The sequence below is a fragment of the Cherax quadricarinatus genome, chromosome 73, assembly GCF_038502225.1.
Source record: "Cherax quadricarinatus isolate ZL_2023a chromosome 73, ASM3850222v1, whole genome shotgun sequence".
NCBI lineage: Eukaryota > Metazoa > Arthropoda > Malacostraca > Decapoda > Parastacidae > Cherax > Cherax quadricarinatus.
This window is the reverse complement of record NC_091364.1, coordinates 22,935,454-22,958,850: the sequence shown is the minus strand read 5'-3', so window position 1 is coordinate 22,958,850 and position 23,397 is coordinate 22,935,454. Positions and strand designations below refer to the sequence as shown.

General features: G+C 41.6%; 1 protein-coding gene across 1 annotated transcript in view; it reads left to right on the top strand.

Moving 5' to 3' along the window:
• Positions 1-23,397, top strand: part of Pfas (phosphoribosylformylglycinamidine synthase) — a 295,039-nt gene that overhangs the window by 80,303 nt on the left and 191,339 nt on the right. The window contains exons 5-6 of the mRNA XM_070100647.1: positions 1,835-1,985; positions 6,377-6,513. Coding sequence (XP_069956748.1) covers positions 1,835-1,985; positions 6,377-6,513 — 288 coding nt within the window. The remainder of the gene's footprint in view (positions 1-1,834; positions 1,986-6,376; positions 6,514-23,397) is intronic.

The window sequence follows — 23,397 nt, the reverse complement described above, 5'->3', positions numbered from 1 at the left end:
GTAATGATAATAATAATCACCGAGTCTCATTTAAATGTCGTATATTACGTTAATATACACATCTATGATATTTTTTCAAAATTATTTAATAAACATGATGCATAACATATAAATGTGATAAATACACCCCACAGTAAAATAAATAAACATAAATATGAGATGTCGTAGCCAGATAACTTGTACAAGTGATGGCAACAATAACATTTTCTCTAATCTACCATAAGAGAAAATGTGTTACTGGGGGTAACTGTAGAAAATTATTCCTTTCGTATATATGTAAGTTTATTCAGGTATACACAAATACAGTTACATAGATTATCATACATAACAGCATATGTGTAGAGAACCTAGGATAACCCAAAAAAGTCAGACAGAGTGACTTATTTCCATTGCCTTCACTCAGAGCTTCATTGCTTCTAAAAATGGTGTTTCATGAGAACGGGAGTGCTCTTCTTTATTTATTCTACGGTACCAATGTAGAGACAACTTGTATACAATGTAACTTGTACACAAACCAGATGTGTGCACTTTGTTTACAAAACTTACCTTCACCTGGTTTGTTTACATAACTCTGCGCCTGTCCTCTCTCATGTACTCATTCTCTCTCTCTCATTTATTCGTTTTATCTCGTTTACTCACCCCTGACCCTACATTAAGACTAGAAATATTTTAAGGTAAGTAATGAGTGAACTGTATATGCATTTTATCGCTCTGGGATGCTTACATATCATAGAATATATGTGTGGGTGGGGTGGCCTGGTATGGTTGCCTGGCTGACTACCATACATACCACACTTGATTTCTTACAATAAATACTACTCATCTCACCCTAGATTAAGACTAGAAATATTTTAAGGTAAGTAATGAGTAAACTGTATATGCAGTTTATCACTCTGGGATGCTTAAATGTAATAGAATATTATGTGTAGGTGGGGTGGCCTGGTATGGTAGCCTGGCTGACTACCATACATACCACACTTGATTTCTTACAATAAATACTACTTGTCTCACCCTAGATTAAGACTATAAATATTTTAAGGTAAGTAATGAGTGCACTATGTGTGTATTGTACTTTTTTATTGTTTTTTGATGCCTGGTTCTATTGCTAACATAATATATGTTAGTGTAAACTTGTTATCTAGTGTTTGTATCCATTTATAAGGGGAAAAAAAGGGTGTTCCACTTTATGGTGTTTTCCGCTTTACGGCGGTAGACTGGAACCTAACCTGCCATATAAGTGGGGCCCTACTGTACTTTAGCACCTACCAGGAACTCAAAAAAATCCTAAATAATTTATGTTTGCTCAATTAATGAAGCATTATTTCAAACCTAAAATTGTTTCAATCTTGTTATTGTAAATTGTGCTAAATTGTGATACTGTAATTTTAATATTTACTTCATCTCGAGTATAAATTTAATTACTGTAAACCACTAGGTACCTCTGTTGTAATAAGGAAAACAGTGTATAATTAAAATTTACCTTTCTGTATATGTCTATAAGCATTAGGTTTAGTCTGGCTGAAATGCCCCAGCATGATAGTGGCTTTCTTTGTATGGAACAAATCAAAATTGTAATTATGCATTACAGTGGATCCCCGGTTTACGATATTATTTCATTCCAGAAGTATGTTCAGGTGCCAGTACTGACCGAATTTGTTCCCATAAGGAATATTGTGAGTTAGATTAGTCCATTTCAGACCCCCAAACATACACATACAAATGCACTTACATAAATACACTTACATAATTGGTCGCATTGGGAGCTGATCATAAACCAGGGGTCCACTGTATAACATTTGCAAAGAAATAAAATCTTCATCTTTTTTGTGTTCAGGTAGTGTCGTCACTGCATGACCCTATGACAGAGATGGAGTACAACACTCCACTCAACACCTTAGAACAAGATGTGCAAACACAACCCTGGAGTACAGTGCTGGTACTGCAGAAGGGCAAGCAAGCATTGCAAGAAGCTAACAAAGCAATGGGTGAGTGTTGTGTTATAGTGGGTGAGTGTTGTGTGGTAGTGGTTGAGTGTTGTGTGGTAGAAGGTGAGTGATGTGTTAGTGGGTGAGTGATGTGTTAGTGGGTGAGTGATGTGTTAGTGGGTGAGTGTTGTGATAGTGGGTGAGTGTTGTGTGGTAGTGGTTGAGTGTTGTGTGGTAGAGGGTGAGTGATGTGTTAGTGGGTGAGTGATGTGTTAGTGGGTGAGTGTTGTGGTAGTGGGTGAGTGTTGTGCAGTAGTGGTTGAGTGTTGTGTGGTAGAGGGTGAGTGATGTGTTAGTGGTTGAGTGTTGTGTGGTAGTAGGTGAGTGTTGTGTGGTAGTGGGTGAGTGTTGTGTGGTAGAGGATGAGTTATGTGTTAGTGGGTGAGTGATGTGTTAGTGGGTGAGTTTTGTGTGATAGTGGTTGAGTGTTGTGTGGTAGAGGGCAAATGATGTGTTAGTGGGTGAGTGATGTGTTAGTGGGTGAGTGATGTGTTAGTGGGTGAGTGTTGTGTGGTAGTGGTTGAGTGTTGTGTGGTAGTGGTTGAGTGTTGTGTGGTAGAGGGTGAGTGATGTGTTAGTGGGTGAGTGATGTGTTAGTGGGTGAGTGTTGTGCTAGTGGGTGAGTGTTGTGTGGTAGTGGTTGAGTGTTGTGTGGTAGTGGTTGAGTGTTGTGTGGTAGAGGGTGAGTGATGTGTTAGTGGGTGAGTGATGTGTTAGTGGGTGAGTGTTGTGCTAGTGGGTGAGTGTTGTGTGGTAGTAGGTGAGTGTTGTGTGGTAGTGGGTGAGTGGTGTGGGGTGAGTGTTGTGGTAGTGGGTGAGTGGTGTGGGGTGAGTGTTGTGTGTTAGTGGATGAGTGGTCTGGGTGAGTGTTGTGTGGTAGTGGGTGAGTGTTGTGTGCTAGTGGGCGAGTGGTCTGGGTGAGTGTTGTGTGGTAGTGGGTGAGTGATGTGGGGTGAGTGTTGTGTGGTAGTGAGTGAGTGTTGTGTGGTAGTGAGTGAGTGTTGTGTGGTAGTGGGTGAGTGTTGTGTGGTAGTGGGTGAGTGGTGCATGCTAGTGGGTAAGTGTTGTGTGCTAGTGGGTGAGTGTTGCATGCTAATGGGTGAGTATTCTGTGCTAGTGGGTGAGTGTTGCATGCTAGTGGGTGAGTGTTGCATGCTAGTGGGTGAGTGTTGCATGCTAGTGGGTGAGTGTTGCATGCTAGTGGGTGAGTGTTGCATGCTAGTGGGTGAGTGTTGCATGCTAGTGGGTGAGTGTTGCATGCTAGTGGGTGAGTGTTGTGTGCTAGTGGGTGAGTGTTGCGTGGTAGTGGGTGAGTGTTGTGTGCTAGTGGGTGAGTATTCCGTGCTAGTGGGTGAGTGTTGCATGCTAGTGGGTGAGTGTTGCATGCTAGTGGGTGAGTGTTGCATGCTAGTGGGTGAATGTTGCATGCTAGTGGGTGAGTGTTGCGTGATAGTGGGTGAGTGTTGTGTGGTAGTGGGTGAGTGTTGTGTGGTAGTGGGTGAGTGTTGTGTGGTAGTGGGTGAGTGTTGCGTGGTAGTGGGTGAGTGTTGTGTGGTAGTAGGTGAGTTGTGTGGTAGTGAGCGAGGGTTGTGTGCTAGTGGGCGAGTGTTGCATGTTAGTGGGTGCTAGTGGGTAAGTGTTGCGTGCTAGTGGGTGAGTGTTGCATGCTAGTGGGTGAGTGTTGTGTGGTAGTAGGTGAGTGTTGCATGGTAGTGGGCGAGGGTTGTGTTCTAGTGGGCGAGCGTTGCATGCTAGTAGGTGAGGGTTGCGTGCTAGTGGGTGAGTGTTGTATGCTAGTGGGTGAGTGTTGTGTGCTAGTGGGTGAGTGTTGCATGCTAGTGGGTGAGCATTGTGTGCTAGTGGGCGAGGGTTGCGTGCTAGTGGGTGAGTGTTGCAGGCTAGTGGGTGAGTGTTGTGTGGTCGTGGGTGAGTGTTGCGTGGTAGTGGGTGTGTTGGGTGGTGGTGGGTGAGTGTTATGTGCTAGTGGGTGAGTGTTGCATGCAAGTGGGTGAATGTTGCATGCTAGTGGGTGAGTGTTGCGTGCTAGTGAGTGTTGTGTGCTAGTGGGTGAGTGTTGTGTGCTAGTGGGTGAGTGTTGCATGCTAGTGCGTGAGTGTTGCATGCTAGTGCGTGAGCGTTGTGTGCTAGTGGGCGAGTGTTGCATGCTAGCGGGTGAGTGTTGCGTGGTAGTGGGTGAGTGTTGCGTGGTAGTGGGTGAGTGTTGCGTGGTAGTGGGTGAGTGTTGCATGCTAGTGGGTAGATCTACATAGAAAACAACAGTAAAGTACTATCAACATCCCCCTACATGATAGGCGAGTCAGTAAGTACATGTCTAACTTGTAAAATATATTTGTTTTTTGATAAAACTGATACCAGTGAGTTGAGGTGAATGCTGAGACACTGACTCTTGATATACATTGTCTGCCAACACTTTAGTACCTGACATTCACCCCAACTAAATGTAATTATACCTTGGATTTAAAAGAAAGTGGCTTTCCATACTCTTTAAAATAGCAGTCTTTAGGTGAACATGAGTTCGTAACTTGTTGCTTGTGGTGAGGTGATGCACCATTATTGTTTGTACTTAACTCATGGGAGCACGTGCTTGACTCTCCTTCATACTAAGAAAGTTTATATGGGAAGTAAGACATGTGCAACAGTTAGGCATCTTTATTTCAAGACTTTTTACCCACATAATGACTTGAACAATGTTGCAGACTATGTTCAGCAATATTGTTCCAAACTATGCAGCAGAACTTTTCTCCAGGGTCAGGGACTGACCACATCAAAACTGCCTTCCAGGGTGATGGACTGATTATATTGCCTTTACATATCTACTGCTTCTGCTGCCTCCTCTGTGTTTGACTGAAGAAGACCTGCAGTTTGAAAACCAGCTGGGTTTGATCCTGCAGTGACTCTGCTTGTTAGTACAGTCTCCTCATGTTAACCTGTAAACGGTCCAAGCAGATCTACGTTCACATGCGTAGTGCTCCAAAAGTAGATCTACATTTTTTTTACATATTTTCAAATATAACCAAAAAAAAGTAGATCAAACTTTTTTACACGTTTTCAAATGTAAAAAAAAAAAAAAAGATGGTCTACTTTTTTTACATACTATCAAATGTTGAAAAAAGGTATATGCGTGCAGCCAGCAGCAACAGCCTGGTTGATCAGGCTCTGATCCACCAGGAGGCCTGGTCTCAGACCGGGCCGCGGGGGCGTTGACCCCCGGAACTCTTTCCAGGTAAACTCCAGGTAATACATTTAGACCATTTATGGGTTAATTGTCCATGTTGAGCTAGCAGTAATAAGTACCTGGGTGTTAACTAACTTGTAGATCACTTACCGGGGAAAAGAACCAAATTTACTTAGTGGAAGTAAGTCACAGTGATTATGGTTATGGTTATTAAGTCTTAATTTACTAAGAGTCAATAAATTGTTATTGTGCTGGTTGCAGCAGACAAGCAGTAAGCACATGCTGTTTCTCCTACTGAAGGTACATTTATAGTTCACCAAAGTTTTAACTGAGCAGCATGCCTGATCAGCCAGGCTGTGGCTCGTATGTTGGATTGTGTGTGGTCAGCAGGAACAGCCTGGTTAATTAGGCCCTGATCCATTGCAGGGGCTGGTCATGGAATGTGCCATGGAAGCATTGACCTCTGGAGCACCCTCCAGGTAGATAGCATGCTAGGTTAACATTCTCTAATAAAAGAGGAAGAGCAAAGGGATAGAAGTATTACGCTTATTAACCAATATTACTCTGTCATACAACTATTATTATTGGTTTGTACACTCTTCATCAGAGGAAATTGATCAGAATTAGTATAATTTCCCTGGCATACTTACTTGCAGGCACTTAACTAAGACACACTAGACTAATACAGTGGACCCCCGGTTTATGATATTATTTCATTCCAGACGTATGTTCAGGTGCCATTACTGAACAAATTTGTTCCCATAAGGAATATTGTGAATTAGATTAGTCCATTTCAGACCCCCAAACATACACGTACAAACGCACTTACATAAACACACATAATTGGTCGCATTGGGAGCTGATCGTAAACCAGGGGTCCACTGTATAACAGAAATTGACAGCTCGTCTACCAATGATCATCTGTTGCAATGCTAATTTTGTGGACACTGTAGTGATTCATGATAAATGTTTACTACATTGAGGAGTTACCACGCATCTCTATTGGTCCTAATTCACCTCATCTTCCATGTGGTCAACTGTACACTAAGCTTACACACTGCAGGCATTTGCAAGGTTTGCTTGTAAATACACATTTTGTAGACTAAAAAAAAAATTTTATTCCAGAATTGCATATAGTGCACATAAATTTTTCAGTCTATGAAGAGTTTCTAAAGCTTTGTTACTGGTGATGCAGGCTTGGCATTTGATGAGTGGGACCTTGAGTACTACACTGAGTTGTTCAAGACGAAGATACAACGCAACCCAACCACTGTGGAGCTGTTTGATCTAGCGCAGTCCAACTCAGAACACTCCAGACACTGGTTCTTTAAGGTATGTTGTAGCTAAGAACTGCTGGAATGGTCCAGCATCATGAGAACTGGAGGGCCAGGCCAACATTAGGAATAGGGACCCCTCATGTCTGAGAGGGGTACTGCTGCTCTCCATAGGGTGCTTGCCTGACTAAAAACCCTGTACATCATTTTGCATTAATAAGGCAGGGATTTTCATGGCTTTTGTTTTCTGCTGATGCATGTTTCATGGTCTCTTACTCGATGAAGTTGCTGCTTAAGGTAAAGTGTTTGATATTTCTCCTCGTTTAGACAGTGAAGGTCTTTCTAGTATTTTTTTTTTTTGAACACGTCGGCCATTTCCCACTGAGGCAGGGTGACCCAAAAAGAAAAAAACCCAAAATGAAAGAAAAAACTTTCACCATCACTCATACATAATCACTGTCTTTGCAGAGGCTCTCTGATACAACAGTTTAGAAGTTCCTCCAAACTGCCAATATCCCAAACCCCTACTTTAAAGTTCAGGCATTGTATTTTTCATTTCCAGGACTGAAGTCCGGCTAACTGGTTTCCCTGAATCCCTTCACAAAATATTATCCTACTCACACTCCAACAGCTCGTCAGGTCCCAAAAACCATTCGTCTCCATTCACTCCTATCTAACACGCTCACGCATGCTTGCTGGAAGTCCAAGCCCCCTCGCCCACAAAACCTCCTTTACCCCCTCCCTCCAACCTTTTCGAGGATGACCCCTACCCTGCCTTCATTCCCCTACAGATTTATATGCTTTCCAAGTCATTGTACTTTTTCCATTCTCTAAATGACCAAACCACCTCAACAACCCCTCTTCATCTCTCTGACTAATACTTTAGTAATTCCACACCTCCTCCTAATTTCCACACTTCGAATTTTCTGCATAATATTTACACCACATATTGCCCTTAGACAGGACATCTCCACTTCCTCCAGCCGCCTCCTCGCTGCAGCATTTACAACCAAAGCTTCACACCCATATAAGAGTGTTAGTACCACTATACTTTCATACATTCCCTTCTTTGCCTTCATGGATAAAGTTTTTTGTCTCCACAGATACCTCGACGCACCACTCACATTTCTTCCTTCATCAGTTCTATGGTTAATCTCATCCTTTATACACCCATCTGCTGAGAGGTCAACTCCCATATATCTGAAAACCTTCATTTCTTGCATACTCCTTCCCTCCAGTGTGATATCCAATTTGTCTTTATCTAAATTGTTTGATACCATCATTACCTTACTCTTATCATCTGTGTTCACTTTCAACTTTCTACCTTTAAACAGCTTAAGTATAATTATTCTAGGTAGTAGGCTGGTAAACAGCAGCCACCCAGGGAGGTACTACCGTCCTGCCAAGTGAGTGTAAAACGAAAGCCTGTAATTGTTTTACATGATGGTAGGATTGCTGGTGTCCTCTTTTCTGTTTCATAAACATGCAAGATTTCAGGTACGTCTTGCTACTTCTACGTACACTTGGGTCACACCGTACATACATGTACAAGCATATATATACATACCTCTTTGGGTTTTCTTCTATTTTCTTTCTAGTTCTTGTTCTTGTCTATTTCCTCTTATCTCCATGGGGAAGTGGAACAGAATTCTTCCTCCGTAAGCCATGCGTGTTGTAAGAGGCGACTAAAATGCTGGGAGCAAGGGGCTAGTAACCTCTTCTCCTGTATATATTACTAAATGTAAAAGGAGAAACTTTCGTTTTTCGTTTTGGGCCACCCTGCCTCGGTGGGATACGGCTGGTGTGCTGAAAGAAAGAAAGAAGTATAATTATCAGAGTATATGTAAAATATGAAATAACTTTAAAACACTTGAAATTTTTGGAAAGTTTCCAGACATAATGGAGAGTTGTGGTCATGGAGAATGTAAACAAATCAGGTGGCACACACTGACTATTTTAAAAAGTCAGGTGGGGGGGGGGGATGGGAGCCATGTAGAGAGTTTTGGTCATAATCTGAAATGTCTGTATTAGCAGAATGCCATAATGTGAAGTTCTGCAAAGTGGGGCCCTACTGTATAATGATGGGAAAAAAGGCTGCTTTGATCCTGAAGATGAGAGGAACCAGAGAGCAAGAAGAGTATATTATGATCTGCGAAAGATGTGTATTGAAGATAAGTATGCCAAGGACGGTCTTGATGGCACTTGGAAAATCCAAGGAATAAAAGGCATGAGGATAGTGAATGACAGTGACTTGAGAGACGACAGTGACTTGAGAGATGACAGTGAGTTGGGAGATGACAGTGAATTGAGAGATTTCTGGCTAAGCTCATACACTGGAACTTCAGGAGAGGTATAAAGTTAATAGATGTAAATTTTGACATGTAGGATTGCCAACTCTGCTGCTGGATGCAGTGGCTTTATGGTTAATGATGTGAAGCCATTTGGATATCTATTTTCAATTTGCGGTTGTTTGCATGATGTCATTCTGTTGAGTTATGGAAAGCAAGAACCACATTCTTGTCAAAGAAAGTCAACCTAGAGGAACTGGGTGATTTTAGGTCTTTAACTTATTATGATTAAAGTATATAATTATGCATAGTGGGTCCCACTCCATCCTGCTCAGTGGGATTTATGCCCATTGAGGAATAGTGAAAAATGTGTTACTACTTGATGCTATAATTAGTGACAACAAGGAAAATTTTATGCTGTTTGCATTTTTCTTGGATGTTAACCCCTCGACTGTCGCAACCCCAAATCCTGAGGTGTCTCTTGGTGTCACAGAATTTCTCCCCCCAAAAATTATTGTTTTCTTTTGAAATGATAGAGAATCTTTTCCCAGTTGTAATGACACCAAAAGAACGAAATTTGATGGAAAACTGATGGAATTATGCTCTCGCGAAGTTAACGACCTCAGCGATATTTACGAATCGGAGATTTTGCTCACTTTGATCCCTATTTTTGGCTAATTCCATTGTTCCAGTCGACCAAACTCATAGCTATTTCCTTAGAACTCCATTTTTTCTATCGATTGAATACAAGAAACTGCCCATTTACCAATTTCAACTACCCAATAACGTGGTCAGAAATTTGCAATTTGGCCAATTTCACGAAAATTAAAGAATATGACAATTTCAAAATAGGGTCCAGAATGAACAATGCAGACATTTCTGGCTCTAAAATAACATTTTCTTTGTTCATCAGTCACGTCTCCAGGCCCCTCTGATATTACTCTTGCTTTCTATTTTGAATTTTTATTCAAACAAAAAACAGAAGATTTACTGTTAAGCAGACTACTGCATTATTGTAATAATTGTATAAATAATGTCAACCCTTTCATGACTGCATATTAGAATGACTAGTTGGACATTTATTGGAAAATGACATTATTTGTTTACTTTTGAACATCAGCAAAAATCAAACATTTCCTCTACTTTGAGCTCCATTTCAAGGTTCTTTTCATAGTAAAACCAATCACAATCACATCTATTTCTATAATATGTTTTCCATTCTATCAAATGAGACCAAGAAAATGAGAATACAACCATAAATACTATACGTAAATAGACCACAAAGTCGGCATTTTAATTAAAAAAATGGTCGGAGTTTTTTTTCTCATTATGCACTGCGTGCTGCAGGATTTTTTTTATATGGTGCACACTGACCACACAAACCCATTCTCTCATATGTGGACCTACCAGCTTTCTCCTGCTTGATTTGAAGCCGTTAGAATTTATGAGTATACAGTGGACCCTCGCATACCGTTGGCATCACATAACGTTAAATCCGCATACCGATACATTTTGTCACTAAAATTTTGCCTCGCATACCGCTAAAAAACTCGCTCAACGCTATTAGTCCGAGACGCTTCTAATGTGCGGCCTGAGCCACCTTCACATGTTCCGCCGGTGGCATTGTTTACAAGCCAGCCTCCGCGGTAACATCCAAGCATACAATCGGAACATTTCGTATTATTACAGCGTTTTTGGTGATTTCATCTGCAAAATAAGTGACCATGGGCCCCAAGAAAGCCTCTAGTGCTAACCCAGTGGTAAAAAGGGTGAGAAATACTATCATACCACAGTCAGCTGCTGCTGCACCACAGTCAGCTGTTGCTTGACCAGTCAGCTGTTGCTGGATCAGTCAGCTGCTGTTGCACCTCAATCAGCTGTTGCTGGACCAGTCAGCTGTTGCTGGATCAGTTAGCTGCTGCTGCACCATGATCAGCTGTTGCTGGATCAGTCAGCTGTTGCTGGATCAGTCAGCTGTTGCTGGACCAGTCAGCTGTTGCTGGACCAGTCAGCTGTTGCTGGATCAGTCAGCTGTTGCTGGACCAGTCAGCTGTTGCTGGACCAGTCAGCTGTTGCTGGACCAGTCAGCTGTTGCTGGATCAGTCAGCTGTTGCTGGATCAGTCAGCTGTTGCTGGATCAGTCAGCTGTTGCTGGATCAGCCAACTGTTGCTGGATCAGTCAGCTGTTGCTGGATCAGCCAACTGTTGCTGGATCAGTCAGCTGTTGCTGGATCAGTCAGCTGTTGCTGGATCAGTCAGCTGTTGCTAGATCAGTCAGCTGTTGCTGGACCAGTCAGCTGTTGCTGGACCAGTCAGCTGTTGCTGGATTAGGCAGCTGTTGCTGGATCAGTCAGCTGTTGCTGGATCAGTCAGCTGTTGCTGGATCAGTCAGCTGTTGCTGGACCAGTCAGCTGTTGCTGGACCAGTCAGCTGTTGCTGGACCAGTCAGCTGTTGCTGGACCAGTCAGCTGTTGCTGGACCAGTCAGCTGTTGCTGGATCAGTCAACTGCTGCTGCACCACGGTCAGCTGCTGTTGCACCATCAGCTGTTTCTGAACATGACTCGTCCCGAACCTGTCCCGAACCTGTCCGTCCAGCCTGAGCGCCTGCCTTGCCGTCATGGTTTACAAGCCAGGGTGGCCGGTTGCATGCATACATTCGATACATTTTGTATTATTCCATTATTTATAGTGCTTGTAACTGCTAAATAAGCCACCATGGGCCCAAAGAAAGCTTCTAGTGCCAACCCTGTGGTAAAAAGGGTGATAAATACTATCGTACCACAGTCAGCTGCTGCTGCACCATGGTCAGCTGATAAATTGGACCAGTCAGCTGTTGCTGCACCACAGCTGCACCATGGTCAGCTGATGCTGCACCACAGCTGCTGCTGCACCATGGTCAGCTGCACCACAGCTATTGTTGTTGCTGCACCACCATCAGCTGTATTACTCGAAGATGTGGAGAGAGTGTTGTTGGTGTGGCTTAACGTGAAACAGTTACCGAGAAACGATTAACCCTGGAGGGTTAGCCACCCAGGATAACCCAAGAAAGTCAGTGCATCATCGAGGACTCTCTAACTTATTTCCATTGGGGTCCTTAATCTTGTCTCCCAGGATGCAACCCACACCAGTCGACTAACACCCAGGTGAACAGGGAAAAACGCCTGGAACTAGTGCTCATATTGGTGAATTTAAAGCCAGCAAAGGTTGGTTTGAGAGATTTAAGAATCGTAGTGGCATACACAGCGTGATAAGGCATGTTCTGGAAGAAAATGCCAAACAGGACCTACAGTACTCAGGAGGAAAAGGCACTCCCAGGACACAGTGTCTCATCAGTCATTGCTGCATCTTCAATAAAGGTAAGTGTCATTTATTCTTCATTTAGTAGAGTAGTACATGCACAATATATACTGTGCATGTACTACTCTACTATTGTGCATGTATCCTTCTCTTTGTGTGTAGGAAAATGTATATTTCATGTGGTAAAGTTTTTTTTTCATACTTTTGGGTGTCTTGCACGGATTAATTTGATTTCCATTATTTCTTATGGGGAAAATTCATTCGCATAACGATAATTTCGCATAACAATGAGCTCTCATGAACGGATTAATATTGTTATGCGGGGGTCCACTGTACTTACATCAAACTCGGCGGCTCATAAGACGTATATATATATATATAAGCTGGCACTGGACAAGCACCTAAAGTCAGTTCCTGATCAGCCGGGCTGTGGCTCGTACGTTGGTTTGCGTGCAGCCAGCAGCAACAGCCTGGTTGATCAGGCGCTGATCCACCAGGAGGCCTGGTCACAGACCGGGCCGCGGGGGCATTGACCCCCGAAACTCTCTCCAGGTAAACTCCAGGTAAACTCCAGACCGAAACAGTCAAAGGGTTAAAAAAGTGTACAATTTGGTAAACCAGTCTTTGATATACAGGACGTTACTGAATGTTTGAATTCCACCAGTTCTAGTTAAATATATTGTCTTTGTATCAGGGAGCCATGAGAGTTGTCTTAGGCAAGAGTAGTCCTATAAATAAAGAAGTTAGGTAGGGGGATGTCTCTCTCTTGTATGCTCTTTCTCTCATGGTTCTGAATTAGTGTATGACCTTAGACATTAATTATGGAAAAAACTTACAGGTTATAAACAGACAGCACCTGTGTTGCCTTGGGTGATGACAGTGTTGCTGGCGGAGACCGTTGCCGTGGGCCTTCAGATCCAGCTGAGGGCTTTGATAATAAACCTTGCTTGATCTAAATCATAAAAAGTTATTACCTTAAAGATTAAGATTGTAACAAAGAAGAGAGAGTGGTATGTAGATAAAGTGAATTCTAATGGGGAGAGGCCTGTTAAATCATTAAAAGCTATGAAGATTTATAGGTGTGTAGGAATGAATTTTTCCTCATTGGGTAGGGGTAACTCCTAGTAGGGAACCCAAATATTATGAATGCAGGTCCACAATTCCAAGGACTGTTGTACCTGGCTGTAACTTAAGTCTCAAGACAAGGATCAAACCAAGAAATCAAAAACAAAGTCAAACACGGGTTAGTGTTTACTTCGTCTGTATATTCCTTTCACCAAAATATATACAGTGGACCCTCGACCAACGATGGCATTGATTAACGATAAATCTGACCAGTGATACATTTTAACGCAAAAATTTTGTCTCGACTAGCGCTAAAAAACTCGACCAACACTATTTGTTCCATCTGAGACGCGTCCACTTCTGGCCAGTGTTTACAAGCCATCCAGCCACCGCGGTCGCTTCCAAGCATACAATCGGAACATTTCATATTATCACAGCCTTTTTAGTGATTGCACCTGCAAAATAAGTCACCATGGGCCCCAAGAAAGCTTCTAGTGCCAACCCTACAGCAAAAAGGGTGAGAATTACTATGGATATGAAGAAAGAGATCATTGCTAAGTATGAAAGTGGAGTGGGTGTCTCCGAGCTGGCCAGGTTGTACACAAAACCCCAATCAACCATCGCTACTATTGTGACCAAGAAAACAGCAGTCAAGGAAGCTGTTCTTGCCAAAGGTGCAACTATGTTTTCGAAACTGAGATCGCAAGTGATAGAAGATGTTGAGAGACTGTTATTGGTGTGGATAAACGAAAAACAGATAGCAGGAGATAGCATCTCTCAAGCGATCATATGTGAAAAGGCTAGGAAGTTGCATGAGGATTTAATTAGAAAAATGCCAGCAACTAGTGGTGATGTGAGTGAATTTAAGGCCAGCAAAGGTTGGTTTGAGAGATTTAAGAATCGTAGTGGCATACATAGTGTGATAAGGCATGGTGAGGCTGCCAGTTTGGACCAAAAAGCAGCTGAAAAATATGTGCAGGAATTCAAGGAGTACATAGACAGTGAAGAATTGAAACCTGAACAAGTGTTTAATTGTGACACTGACAATGTTGTGAAACACTTTAGGAATGTCATAAAGGAACGGCAGGTACAGGCCTCTATGGACAGATATGTTGTGTGACAGAGGTCCAGTGACTCTCAAGCTGGTCCTAGTGGCATTAAAAGAAGAAGGGAAGTAACCCCGAAAAAGGACTTGCCACCTCAAGTCCTAATGGAAGGGGATTCCCCTTCTAAACACTAACACCATCAACACTCTCCCCTCCTCCCATCCCATCAATCATCACCAGATCTTCAATAAAGGTAAGTGTCATGTAACTGTGCATGTCTTCTTCAGTTTGTGTGTATTAAAATTAATATTTCATGTGGTAAAATTTTTTTTTTCAATACTTTTAGGTGTCTTGCACGGATTAATTTGATTTCCATTATTTCTTATGGTGAAAATTAACTCGACTAACGATAATTTCGATTAACAAAAAAAGGCACAATACCGTGACTGGAACGATACACAAATAACCCGCACATAAAAGAGAGAAGCTTACAACGACGTTTCGGTCTGACTTGGACCATTGACAAAATCACACTAACCAGAAGTGGAGCAGGACGGCTATATATAGGCAGGAAGAGGTGGTGGTAGTAGTAGTAGTACAAGAATGGTATATAATACCGACAAGATGAAATTAAGACACATGCGCAACACCCGGGCATCCCTGTCATAGACATTTCACCATCCAGCCAGCCACTGGATGGCGAAACGTCCACAACAAAGACAACGGTCCAAGTCGGACCGAAACGTCGTCGTAAGCTTCTCTCTTTTATGTGCGGGTTATTTGTGTATTTCGATTAACGATGAGCTCTCAGGAACGGATTAATATCGCTGGTCGAGGGTCCACTGTACAGTATTTACAGAGCTAAATCAACAGTACAATAATAATAAGCCAGAGTAGAGTTACTCATAACAATTGGTTATATACTTGTACACCTCAGAATAGACGAGTACTGTTACAAAAAACGCGATTCTAAAAGCTTAGAGATCTCCAGTGAATACTAGAAAGGACTGCCCTTCTATCATCCAGCCTGTTACTGGGTTTTCGTAACAAGTAGTCAGTATCCTTGTCCAATTATCCATTAAAATTCAGTATGGTTCAATAGCGCTTTAGGATTACAACTGGTAGGCTACTAACTAGAGAAATTAAAATTTAATAAATTTATTAAGTCTATAAGTTGTCAAGAGGTATATTATCAAAGTAAATTAAATCATAGCAATCAAAATAAAATCAATCTCTCGAGTTCAATATTATTGTGCTGAAAGCACATATCACATTTATAATTCTTAAGTACCGTCAGGTACATTAACATTTAATAAGATATTACAAATATGTACAAGTAAGTGTGTGTATGCGTGTAAGTGCTCTTAAGTAGTTAGCTATGTCTCAAGACTCGAATAAGACTTAAACAAGTGACTGACAAAGTCCTCAAATAAACTAACTTCTTCACCGACTGGCAACCCGAACAGTCTGCTTGAACAACAAAGAATGCTAAGCCTAATAGCAATGCAGTATCAAGCGACTGCGACACAGAATCAGGAACTGGGAGATAATATAACGACACTAAGTAGGGACCATCAGCAGATCCTCCACAAGTTACAAAACTCCCATAATACTGAATCTATGTTCAGCATAGGAAAAACGCGACTGTGACAATACACAGAAACCAGTACAAAATTAGGTCAGAAGCTATAGCTAAGGACCTGAGATGTTCAGAGTGTCAATGTGACACACAACCTCAGTACAACGTCGAAAATCACTAAGTCTACACAATGTTCTGTGAACAAAGTTCTACAGAACTAACAAGAATAATGAGACAGACAATCTGTCCAACCACCAAGAGAGTCTAGAGCAGACTGAAAACTTCACGAGAGGTGAGGACACCCCCCCTCGATCACGTGATAGCTCCGTGGACAGCGCAGCTCAGAAGCCGGCAGTATAACGAGCGACAAGCGATAATTACAGTAGTTTGACAATCAAGACTAACTGAGCACATTTTATATACATCCTAACAACATAAGCTAAATAACAATATAACAGTCAAATAATAATATAAAGTCATACATTTACGATTTAGCTATTATCGCAAATATAAGCAATATAAAATTAAATGAAAAAGTAATATACAGTGGACCCCCGCATAGCGAACGCCTTGCATAGCGAACAATCCGCATAGCGAACGCTTTGTTCGCTAAAATTTTGCCCCGCATAGTGGACAAAAACCCGCTCAGCGACCTTCGTCCGAGACGCGTCCAATGTGCGCCCTCAGCCAGCCTCACATGTGCCGCCCGTCCCATTGTTTACCAGCCAGCCTCCACGGTAACATTCAAGCATACACTCGGAATATTTCGTATTATTACAGTGTTTTCGGTGCTGTTTGTGGAAAATAAGTGACCATGGGCCCCAAGAAAGCTTCTAGTGCCAACCCTACACCTCAAAGGGTAAGAATACCCATTGAAATGAAGAAAGAGATCATTGATAAGTATGAAAGTGGAGTACGTATCACCGACCTGGTCAGGTTGTACAAGAAACCAAAATCAACCATCGCTTCTATTGTGGGCAAGAAAACGGCAATCAAGGAAGCTGTTGTTGCCAAAGGTTTAACTGTGTTTTCGAAACAAAGATCGCAAGTGATGGAAGATGTTGAGAGACTCTTATTGGTGTGGATAAATGAAAAACAGCTAGCAGGAGATAGCGTCTCTCAAGCGATCATATGTGAAAAGGCTAGGAAGTTGCATGACGATTTAATTAAAAAAATGCCTGCAACTAGTGATGATGTGAGTGAATTTAAGGCCAGCAAAGGTTGGTTTGAGAGATTTAAGAAGCGTAGTGGCATCCATAGTGTGATACGGCATGGTGAGGCTGCCAGTTCGGACCACAAAGCGGCTGAAAAATATGTGCATGAATTCAAGGAGTACATAGAAACTGAAGGACTGGAACCTGAACAAGTGTTTAATTGTGATGAAACAGGCCTGTTCTGGAAGAAAATGCCAAGCAGGACCTACATTACTCAGGAGGAAAAGGCACTCCCAGGACATAAGCCTATGAAAGACAGGCTTACTTTGTTGATGTGTGCCAATGCTAGTGGTGATTGCAAAGTTAAGCCTTTATTAGTGTATCACTCTGAAACTCCCAGAGCGTTCAGGCAAAAGAATGTCCTCAAGGATAATTTGTGTGTGCTGTGGAGGGCAAACAGTAAGGCATGGGTCACTAGGGAATTTTTCTATAACTGGTTACACCATGCATTTGCCCCCAATGTGAAAGATTACCTAACTGAAAAGAAATTAGACCTTAAGTGCCTCCTGGTGTTAGACAATGCCCCTGGTCATCCTACAGACGTGGCAGAGCGACTTTATGGGGACATGAGCTTCATTAAGGTGAAGTTTTTGCCTCCTAATACCACTCCTCTCCTGCAGCCCATGGACCAGCAGGTCATTTCCAACTTCAAGAAACTGTACACAAAAGCTCTGTTTCAAAAGTGCTTTGAAGTGACCACAGACACTCGATTGACTCTAAAAGAGTTTTGGAAGGATCACTTTAATATCCTCAATTGTGTAAACCTTATAGGTAAGGCTTGGGAGGGAGTGACTAAGAGAACCTTGAACTCTGCTTGGAAGAAACTGTGGCCAGAATGTGTAGACAAAAGGGATTTTGAAGGGTTTGAGGCTAACCCTGAGAGGAGTAGTATACCAGTTGAGGAATCAATTGTGGAATTGGGGAAGTCCTTGGGGTTGGAGGTTAGTGGGGAGGATGTGGAAGAGTTGGTGGAGGAGGACAATGAAGAACTAACCACTGATGAGCTGATAGATCAACTTCAAGAGCAAGAGGCCAGACCTGGGGAAACTGGTTCAAAGGAGGGGAGAGAGAAATTGAAGGAATTGCCTACTTCAAAGATTAAGGAAATGTGTGCAAAATGGCTTGAAGTGCAAACCTTTTTTGATGAAAATCACCCTCACACAGCTATTGCAAGCCGTGCTGGTGACTGTTACAATGACACTGTTGTGAACCACTTTAGACAAATCATAAAGGAACGAGAGGTACAGGCCACTATGGACAGATATGTTGTGCGAAAGAAGTCCAGTGACTCTGAAGCTGGTCCTAGTGGCATTAAAAGAAGAAGGGAAGTAACCCCAGAAAAGGACTTGCTACCTCAAGTCCTAATGGAAGGGGATTCCCCTTCTAAACACTAACACTCTCTCTCCCCTCCTCCCATCCCATCAATCATCACCAGATCTTCAATAAAAGTAAGTGTCATGTAATTGTGCATGCCTTTTTCAGTTTGTGTGTACTAAAATTAACATTTTTTTGTGGTAAAAAAAATTTTTTTTCATACTTTTGGGTGTCTTGCACGGATTAATTTTATTTCCATTATTTCTTATGGGGAAAATTAATTCGCATAGCGAACATTTCGCATAACGACCAGCCCTCTTGCACGGATTAAGTTCGCTATGCGGGGGTCCACTGTACATTATATATACATAATAATCATTGTAACCCATTCAGGGGTTGCATCAAGTACAAATGTATACAACTAGTTTGTGAGAATCTGACCAACAGCCAGGTGGTAGAACACAGCCTCACCTTGGCTGGGGGAGCCAGCTATCACACTATTGGTTGACTGAACTGGACAGTTAAGAGCAGTGGGGCCTCAGAATTGCTCCATTCTGAATTATCAGTTGACTGGTCGAAAGGGCATGCCAATGGGTGTGTGATGAACACCGAATAAATTGTAATGTGCTCATTGCTCACCACACTGAAGAAATGTTGAATAATCTTGACATACAGGTCCGCCATCACAAATCCCGCAATCAGTTATTCGGTTCCTTCAGTTATTCGGCACTAATTTTGGCTAGCATAATTTCAAATTTCCAGGGTCGCCACACCAACTTGCTGGTACTGTTTGGTGGCTCTACTTGCTGCATAAGTCATTCCAATTTCTTTTTCTCCATTTATTGTTTTAACCTGCTTACTTTTAGCCCTAGCCATGGTTCCAATGAATAAAAGAAATGCTTCTCATTATGTAAAGCACCTACACAGTACATTATCCATTAAAGATAAGGTGGCTTTGAAGCCACTGTCGGTTGCCATGAGCTCAGTCTCATGAAGCAGGAGAATATACTTTATTATTATGCTAATATCAACACTACAGCTTATTTGCCTATCACAATTGATCTAATATGACATAAGAAACAATATAAATAACATAAAACATGTTAAATACTCCAGAATGAATAATATTTGGCATAATACCGAGCACTTCGACAGAGTTATGAAGAGGATATGGTAAACAAATACCATTTTCCTACCCTTGTCTTGGTGGCTTATATTAGAGAAAACGGAGTATAGCACAGGGCTAACTATGATATACACTCGTACTCCTCCATAAACATGAAACAAAAAAGTTATTTTCTCTCTATAGATTATCACACACAGCAGCATATGTGTAGAGAACCTAGGATAACCCCAAAAAAGTCAACATGGCTCATTTTTAGTACCTGGCTTGGGTTAGCCATATATGGTTTTTGGTAAATATTCGATTCCCAGCCAAGGTAGGAACATTAGGCGTGTTTCTTTACACCTGTTGTCTATGTTTACTCATCAGTAAATGGGTACCTGGGTGTAAGCCGACTAGTGTGGGTGTTATCCTGGGACACTGACCTAATTTTCTTGAAATACTCAGCATAACAAGTGCCTTTCTATACAGTAGTATGTCACTCGTATTGTAGATAGTGACCCTCGTATTGTAGATAGTCTTAGTGACCCTCGTGTAGTAGATAGTCTTTTTAGCATGATAATATGTTATCTTCATTATAGAATAATAAGAAAATATTATAATACAGTGGACCCCCGGTTTACGATCACCTCCCAATGCGACCAATTATGTAAGTGTATTTATGTAAGTGCGGTTGTATGTGTACGTTTGGGGGTATGAAAAGGACTAATCTAATTCACAATATTCCTTATGGGAACAAATTCGGTCAGTACTGGCACCTGAACATACTTCTGGAATGAAATAATTTCGTAAACCGGGGGTCCACTGTATTTATATTATAATATTTTATTTTATTATCACACTGGCCGATTCCCACCAAGGCAGGGTGGCCCGAAAAAGAAAAACTTTCACCATCATTCACTCCATCACTGTCTTGCCAGAAGGGTGCTTTACACTACAGTTTTTAAACTGCAACATTAACACCCCTCCTTCAGAGTGCAGGCACTGCACTTTCCATCTCCAGGACTCAAGTCCGGCCTGCCGGTTTCCCTGAACCCCTTCATAAATGTTACTTTGCTCACACTCCAACAGCACGTCAAGTATTAAAAACCATTTTTCTCCATTCACTCCTATCAAACACGCTCACGCATGCCTGCTGGAAGTCCAAGCCCCTCGCACACAAAACCTCCTTTACCCCCTCCCTCCAACCTTTCCTAGGCCGACCCCTACCCCGCCTTCCTTCCACTACAGACTGATACACTCTTGAAGTCATTCTGTTTCGCTCCATTCTCTATACATGTCCGAACCACCTCAACAACCCTTCCTCAGCCCTCTGGACAACAGTTTTGGTAATCCCGCACCTCCTCCTAACTTCCAAACTACGAATTCTCTGCATTATATTCACACCACACATTGCTCTCAGACATGACATCTCCACTGCCTCCAGCCTTCTCCTCGCTGCAACATTCATCACCCACGCTTCACACCCATATAAGAGCGTTGGTAAAACTATACTCTCATACATTCCCCTCTTTGCCTCCAAGGACAAAGTTCTTTGTCTCCACAGACTCCTAAGTGCACCACTCACTCTTTTCCCCTCATCAATTCTATGATTCACCTCATCTTTCATAGACCCATCCGCTGACACGTCCACTCCCAAATATCTGAATATGTACATTCACCTCCTCCATACTCTCTCCCTCCAATCTGATATTCAATCTTTCATCACCTAATCTTTTTGTTATCCTCATAACCTTACTCTTTCCTGTATTCACCTTTAATTTTCTTCTTTTGCACACCCTACCAAATTCATCCACCAATCTCTGCAACTTCTCTTCAGAATCTCCCAAGAGCACAGTGTCATCAGCAAAGAGCAGCTGTGACAACTCCCACTTTGTGTGTGATTCTTTATCTTTTAACTTCACGCCTCTTGCCAAGACCCTCGCATTTACTTCTCTTACAACCCCATCTATAAATATATTAAACAACCACGGTGACATCACACATCCTTGTCTAAGGCCTACTTTTACTGGGAAAAAATTTCCCTCTTTCCTACATACTCTAACTTGAGCCTCACTATCCTCATAAAAACTCTTCACTGCTTTCAGTAACCTACCTCCTACACCATACACTTGCAACATCTGCCACATTGCCCCCCTATCCACCCTGTCATACGCCTTTTCCAAATCTATAAATGCCACAAAGACCTCTTTAGCCTTATCTAAATACTGTTCACTTATATGTTTCACTGTAAACACCTGGTCCACACACCCCCTACCTTTCCTAAAGCCTCCTTGTTCATCTGCTATCCTATTCTCCGTCTTACTCTTAATTCTTTCAATAATAACTCTACCATACACTTTACCAGGTATACTCAGCAGACTTATCCCCCTATAATTTTTGCACTCTCTTTTATCCCCTTTGCCTTTATACAAAGGAACTATGCATGCTCTCTGCCAATCCCTAGGTACCTTACCCTCTTCCATACATTTATTAAATAATTGCACCAACCACTCCAAAACTATATCCCCACCTGCTTTTAACATTTCTATCTTTATCCCATCAATCCCGGCTGCCTTACCCCCTTTCATTTTACCTACTGTAAAAGGTAAAAGGACCCCAATGGAAATAAGTCACTCTGTCTGACTTTTTTGGGTTATCCTAGGTTCTCTACACATATGCTGCTATGTATGATAATTCTATGTAACTGTATTTGTGTATACCTGAATAAACTTACTTACTTACTTACTGATGTCAGCTAGGCCTGTATACCTTGTACATGTACGTGTAGTAAATAAAGATATTATTATTATTATTATTATTATTATTATTATTATTATTATTATTATTATTATTATTATTATTATTATTATTATTATTATTTTCTCAGTTGTTTGTTGGGTTATCTTATTCAAACTTGGGCAATGTATGATGGAAAGATACTTCTTCACATACACCAAAAATGAAAGAAATCAGACCATAAATAGCGGAGTTCACTTCTCAGACATTAGCGGCCGCTTAGTGGTATATTTTTGTATGGTTGTTATGGTTATATTCTCATTTTTGTGGTCTCATTTGATAGAATGAAAGATATATTACAGAAATAGATATGATTTTGATTGCTTTCATGACGAAAAGTACCTTGAAATTGCTCTCACAGTAGCGAAAATGTTCTATTCTTTAGCGAAGCTCAAGAGTAAACAAATGACGTCACCGTCTAATACCTGTCCGCCTGCCAGTCCAAATTCCAATACGGAGTCAAGAATGGGTTGACATTATTTATACAATTATTACAATAATGCAGTAGTCTGCATGACAGTAAATCTTTTTTTTTTTTTCGTGATTAAAAATTCCAAATGGTAAGCAAGAGTAATATAAGAGGGTTTTGAGACTCTCTGACCGCGGGTTCGATCCCGGCCGGGGTATGGTTTGTTTGCAATCGTGTCATTACGATTTCGTGAGTCATAAGAGGGGCCTGTAGCCGTGACTAATGAACAGAGAAAATGTTATTTTAGAGCCAGGAATGTCTGCATTGTTTATTCTGGATCCTATTTTGAAATTGGCATCTGTTAAAATTTGTGTGAAATCGGCCAAATTGCCAATTTCTGACCACTTTTTTGGGTAGTTGAAATAAGTGAATGGGCGGTTTCTTGTACTCAGTTGACAGACTAGAAGTAAATAAGTTTATTCAGGTATACACAAATACAGTTACATAGATTATCATACATAGCAGTACAGGCAGCACACTCCACCAATATTCAATACACTAAACCTACTCACCATACAAAACATCCATACTTATTACTGCACCTATTACATACATAGAACACTTAACTCTGATATTAACCCTCCCCTCAAACATCTCCTTGCCAACCTCAACAGAACACATGACCATAACACAAGGCACAGATCACTCTTTGATGTTCCTCGTGTCCATCTCACACTATGCAAAAACTCAATGCACATAAAAGGCCCTAAAATCTGGAATTCATTACCTGTAAATATAAAAGAAACACTACCTGTTTATAAATTCAAG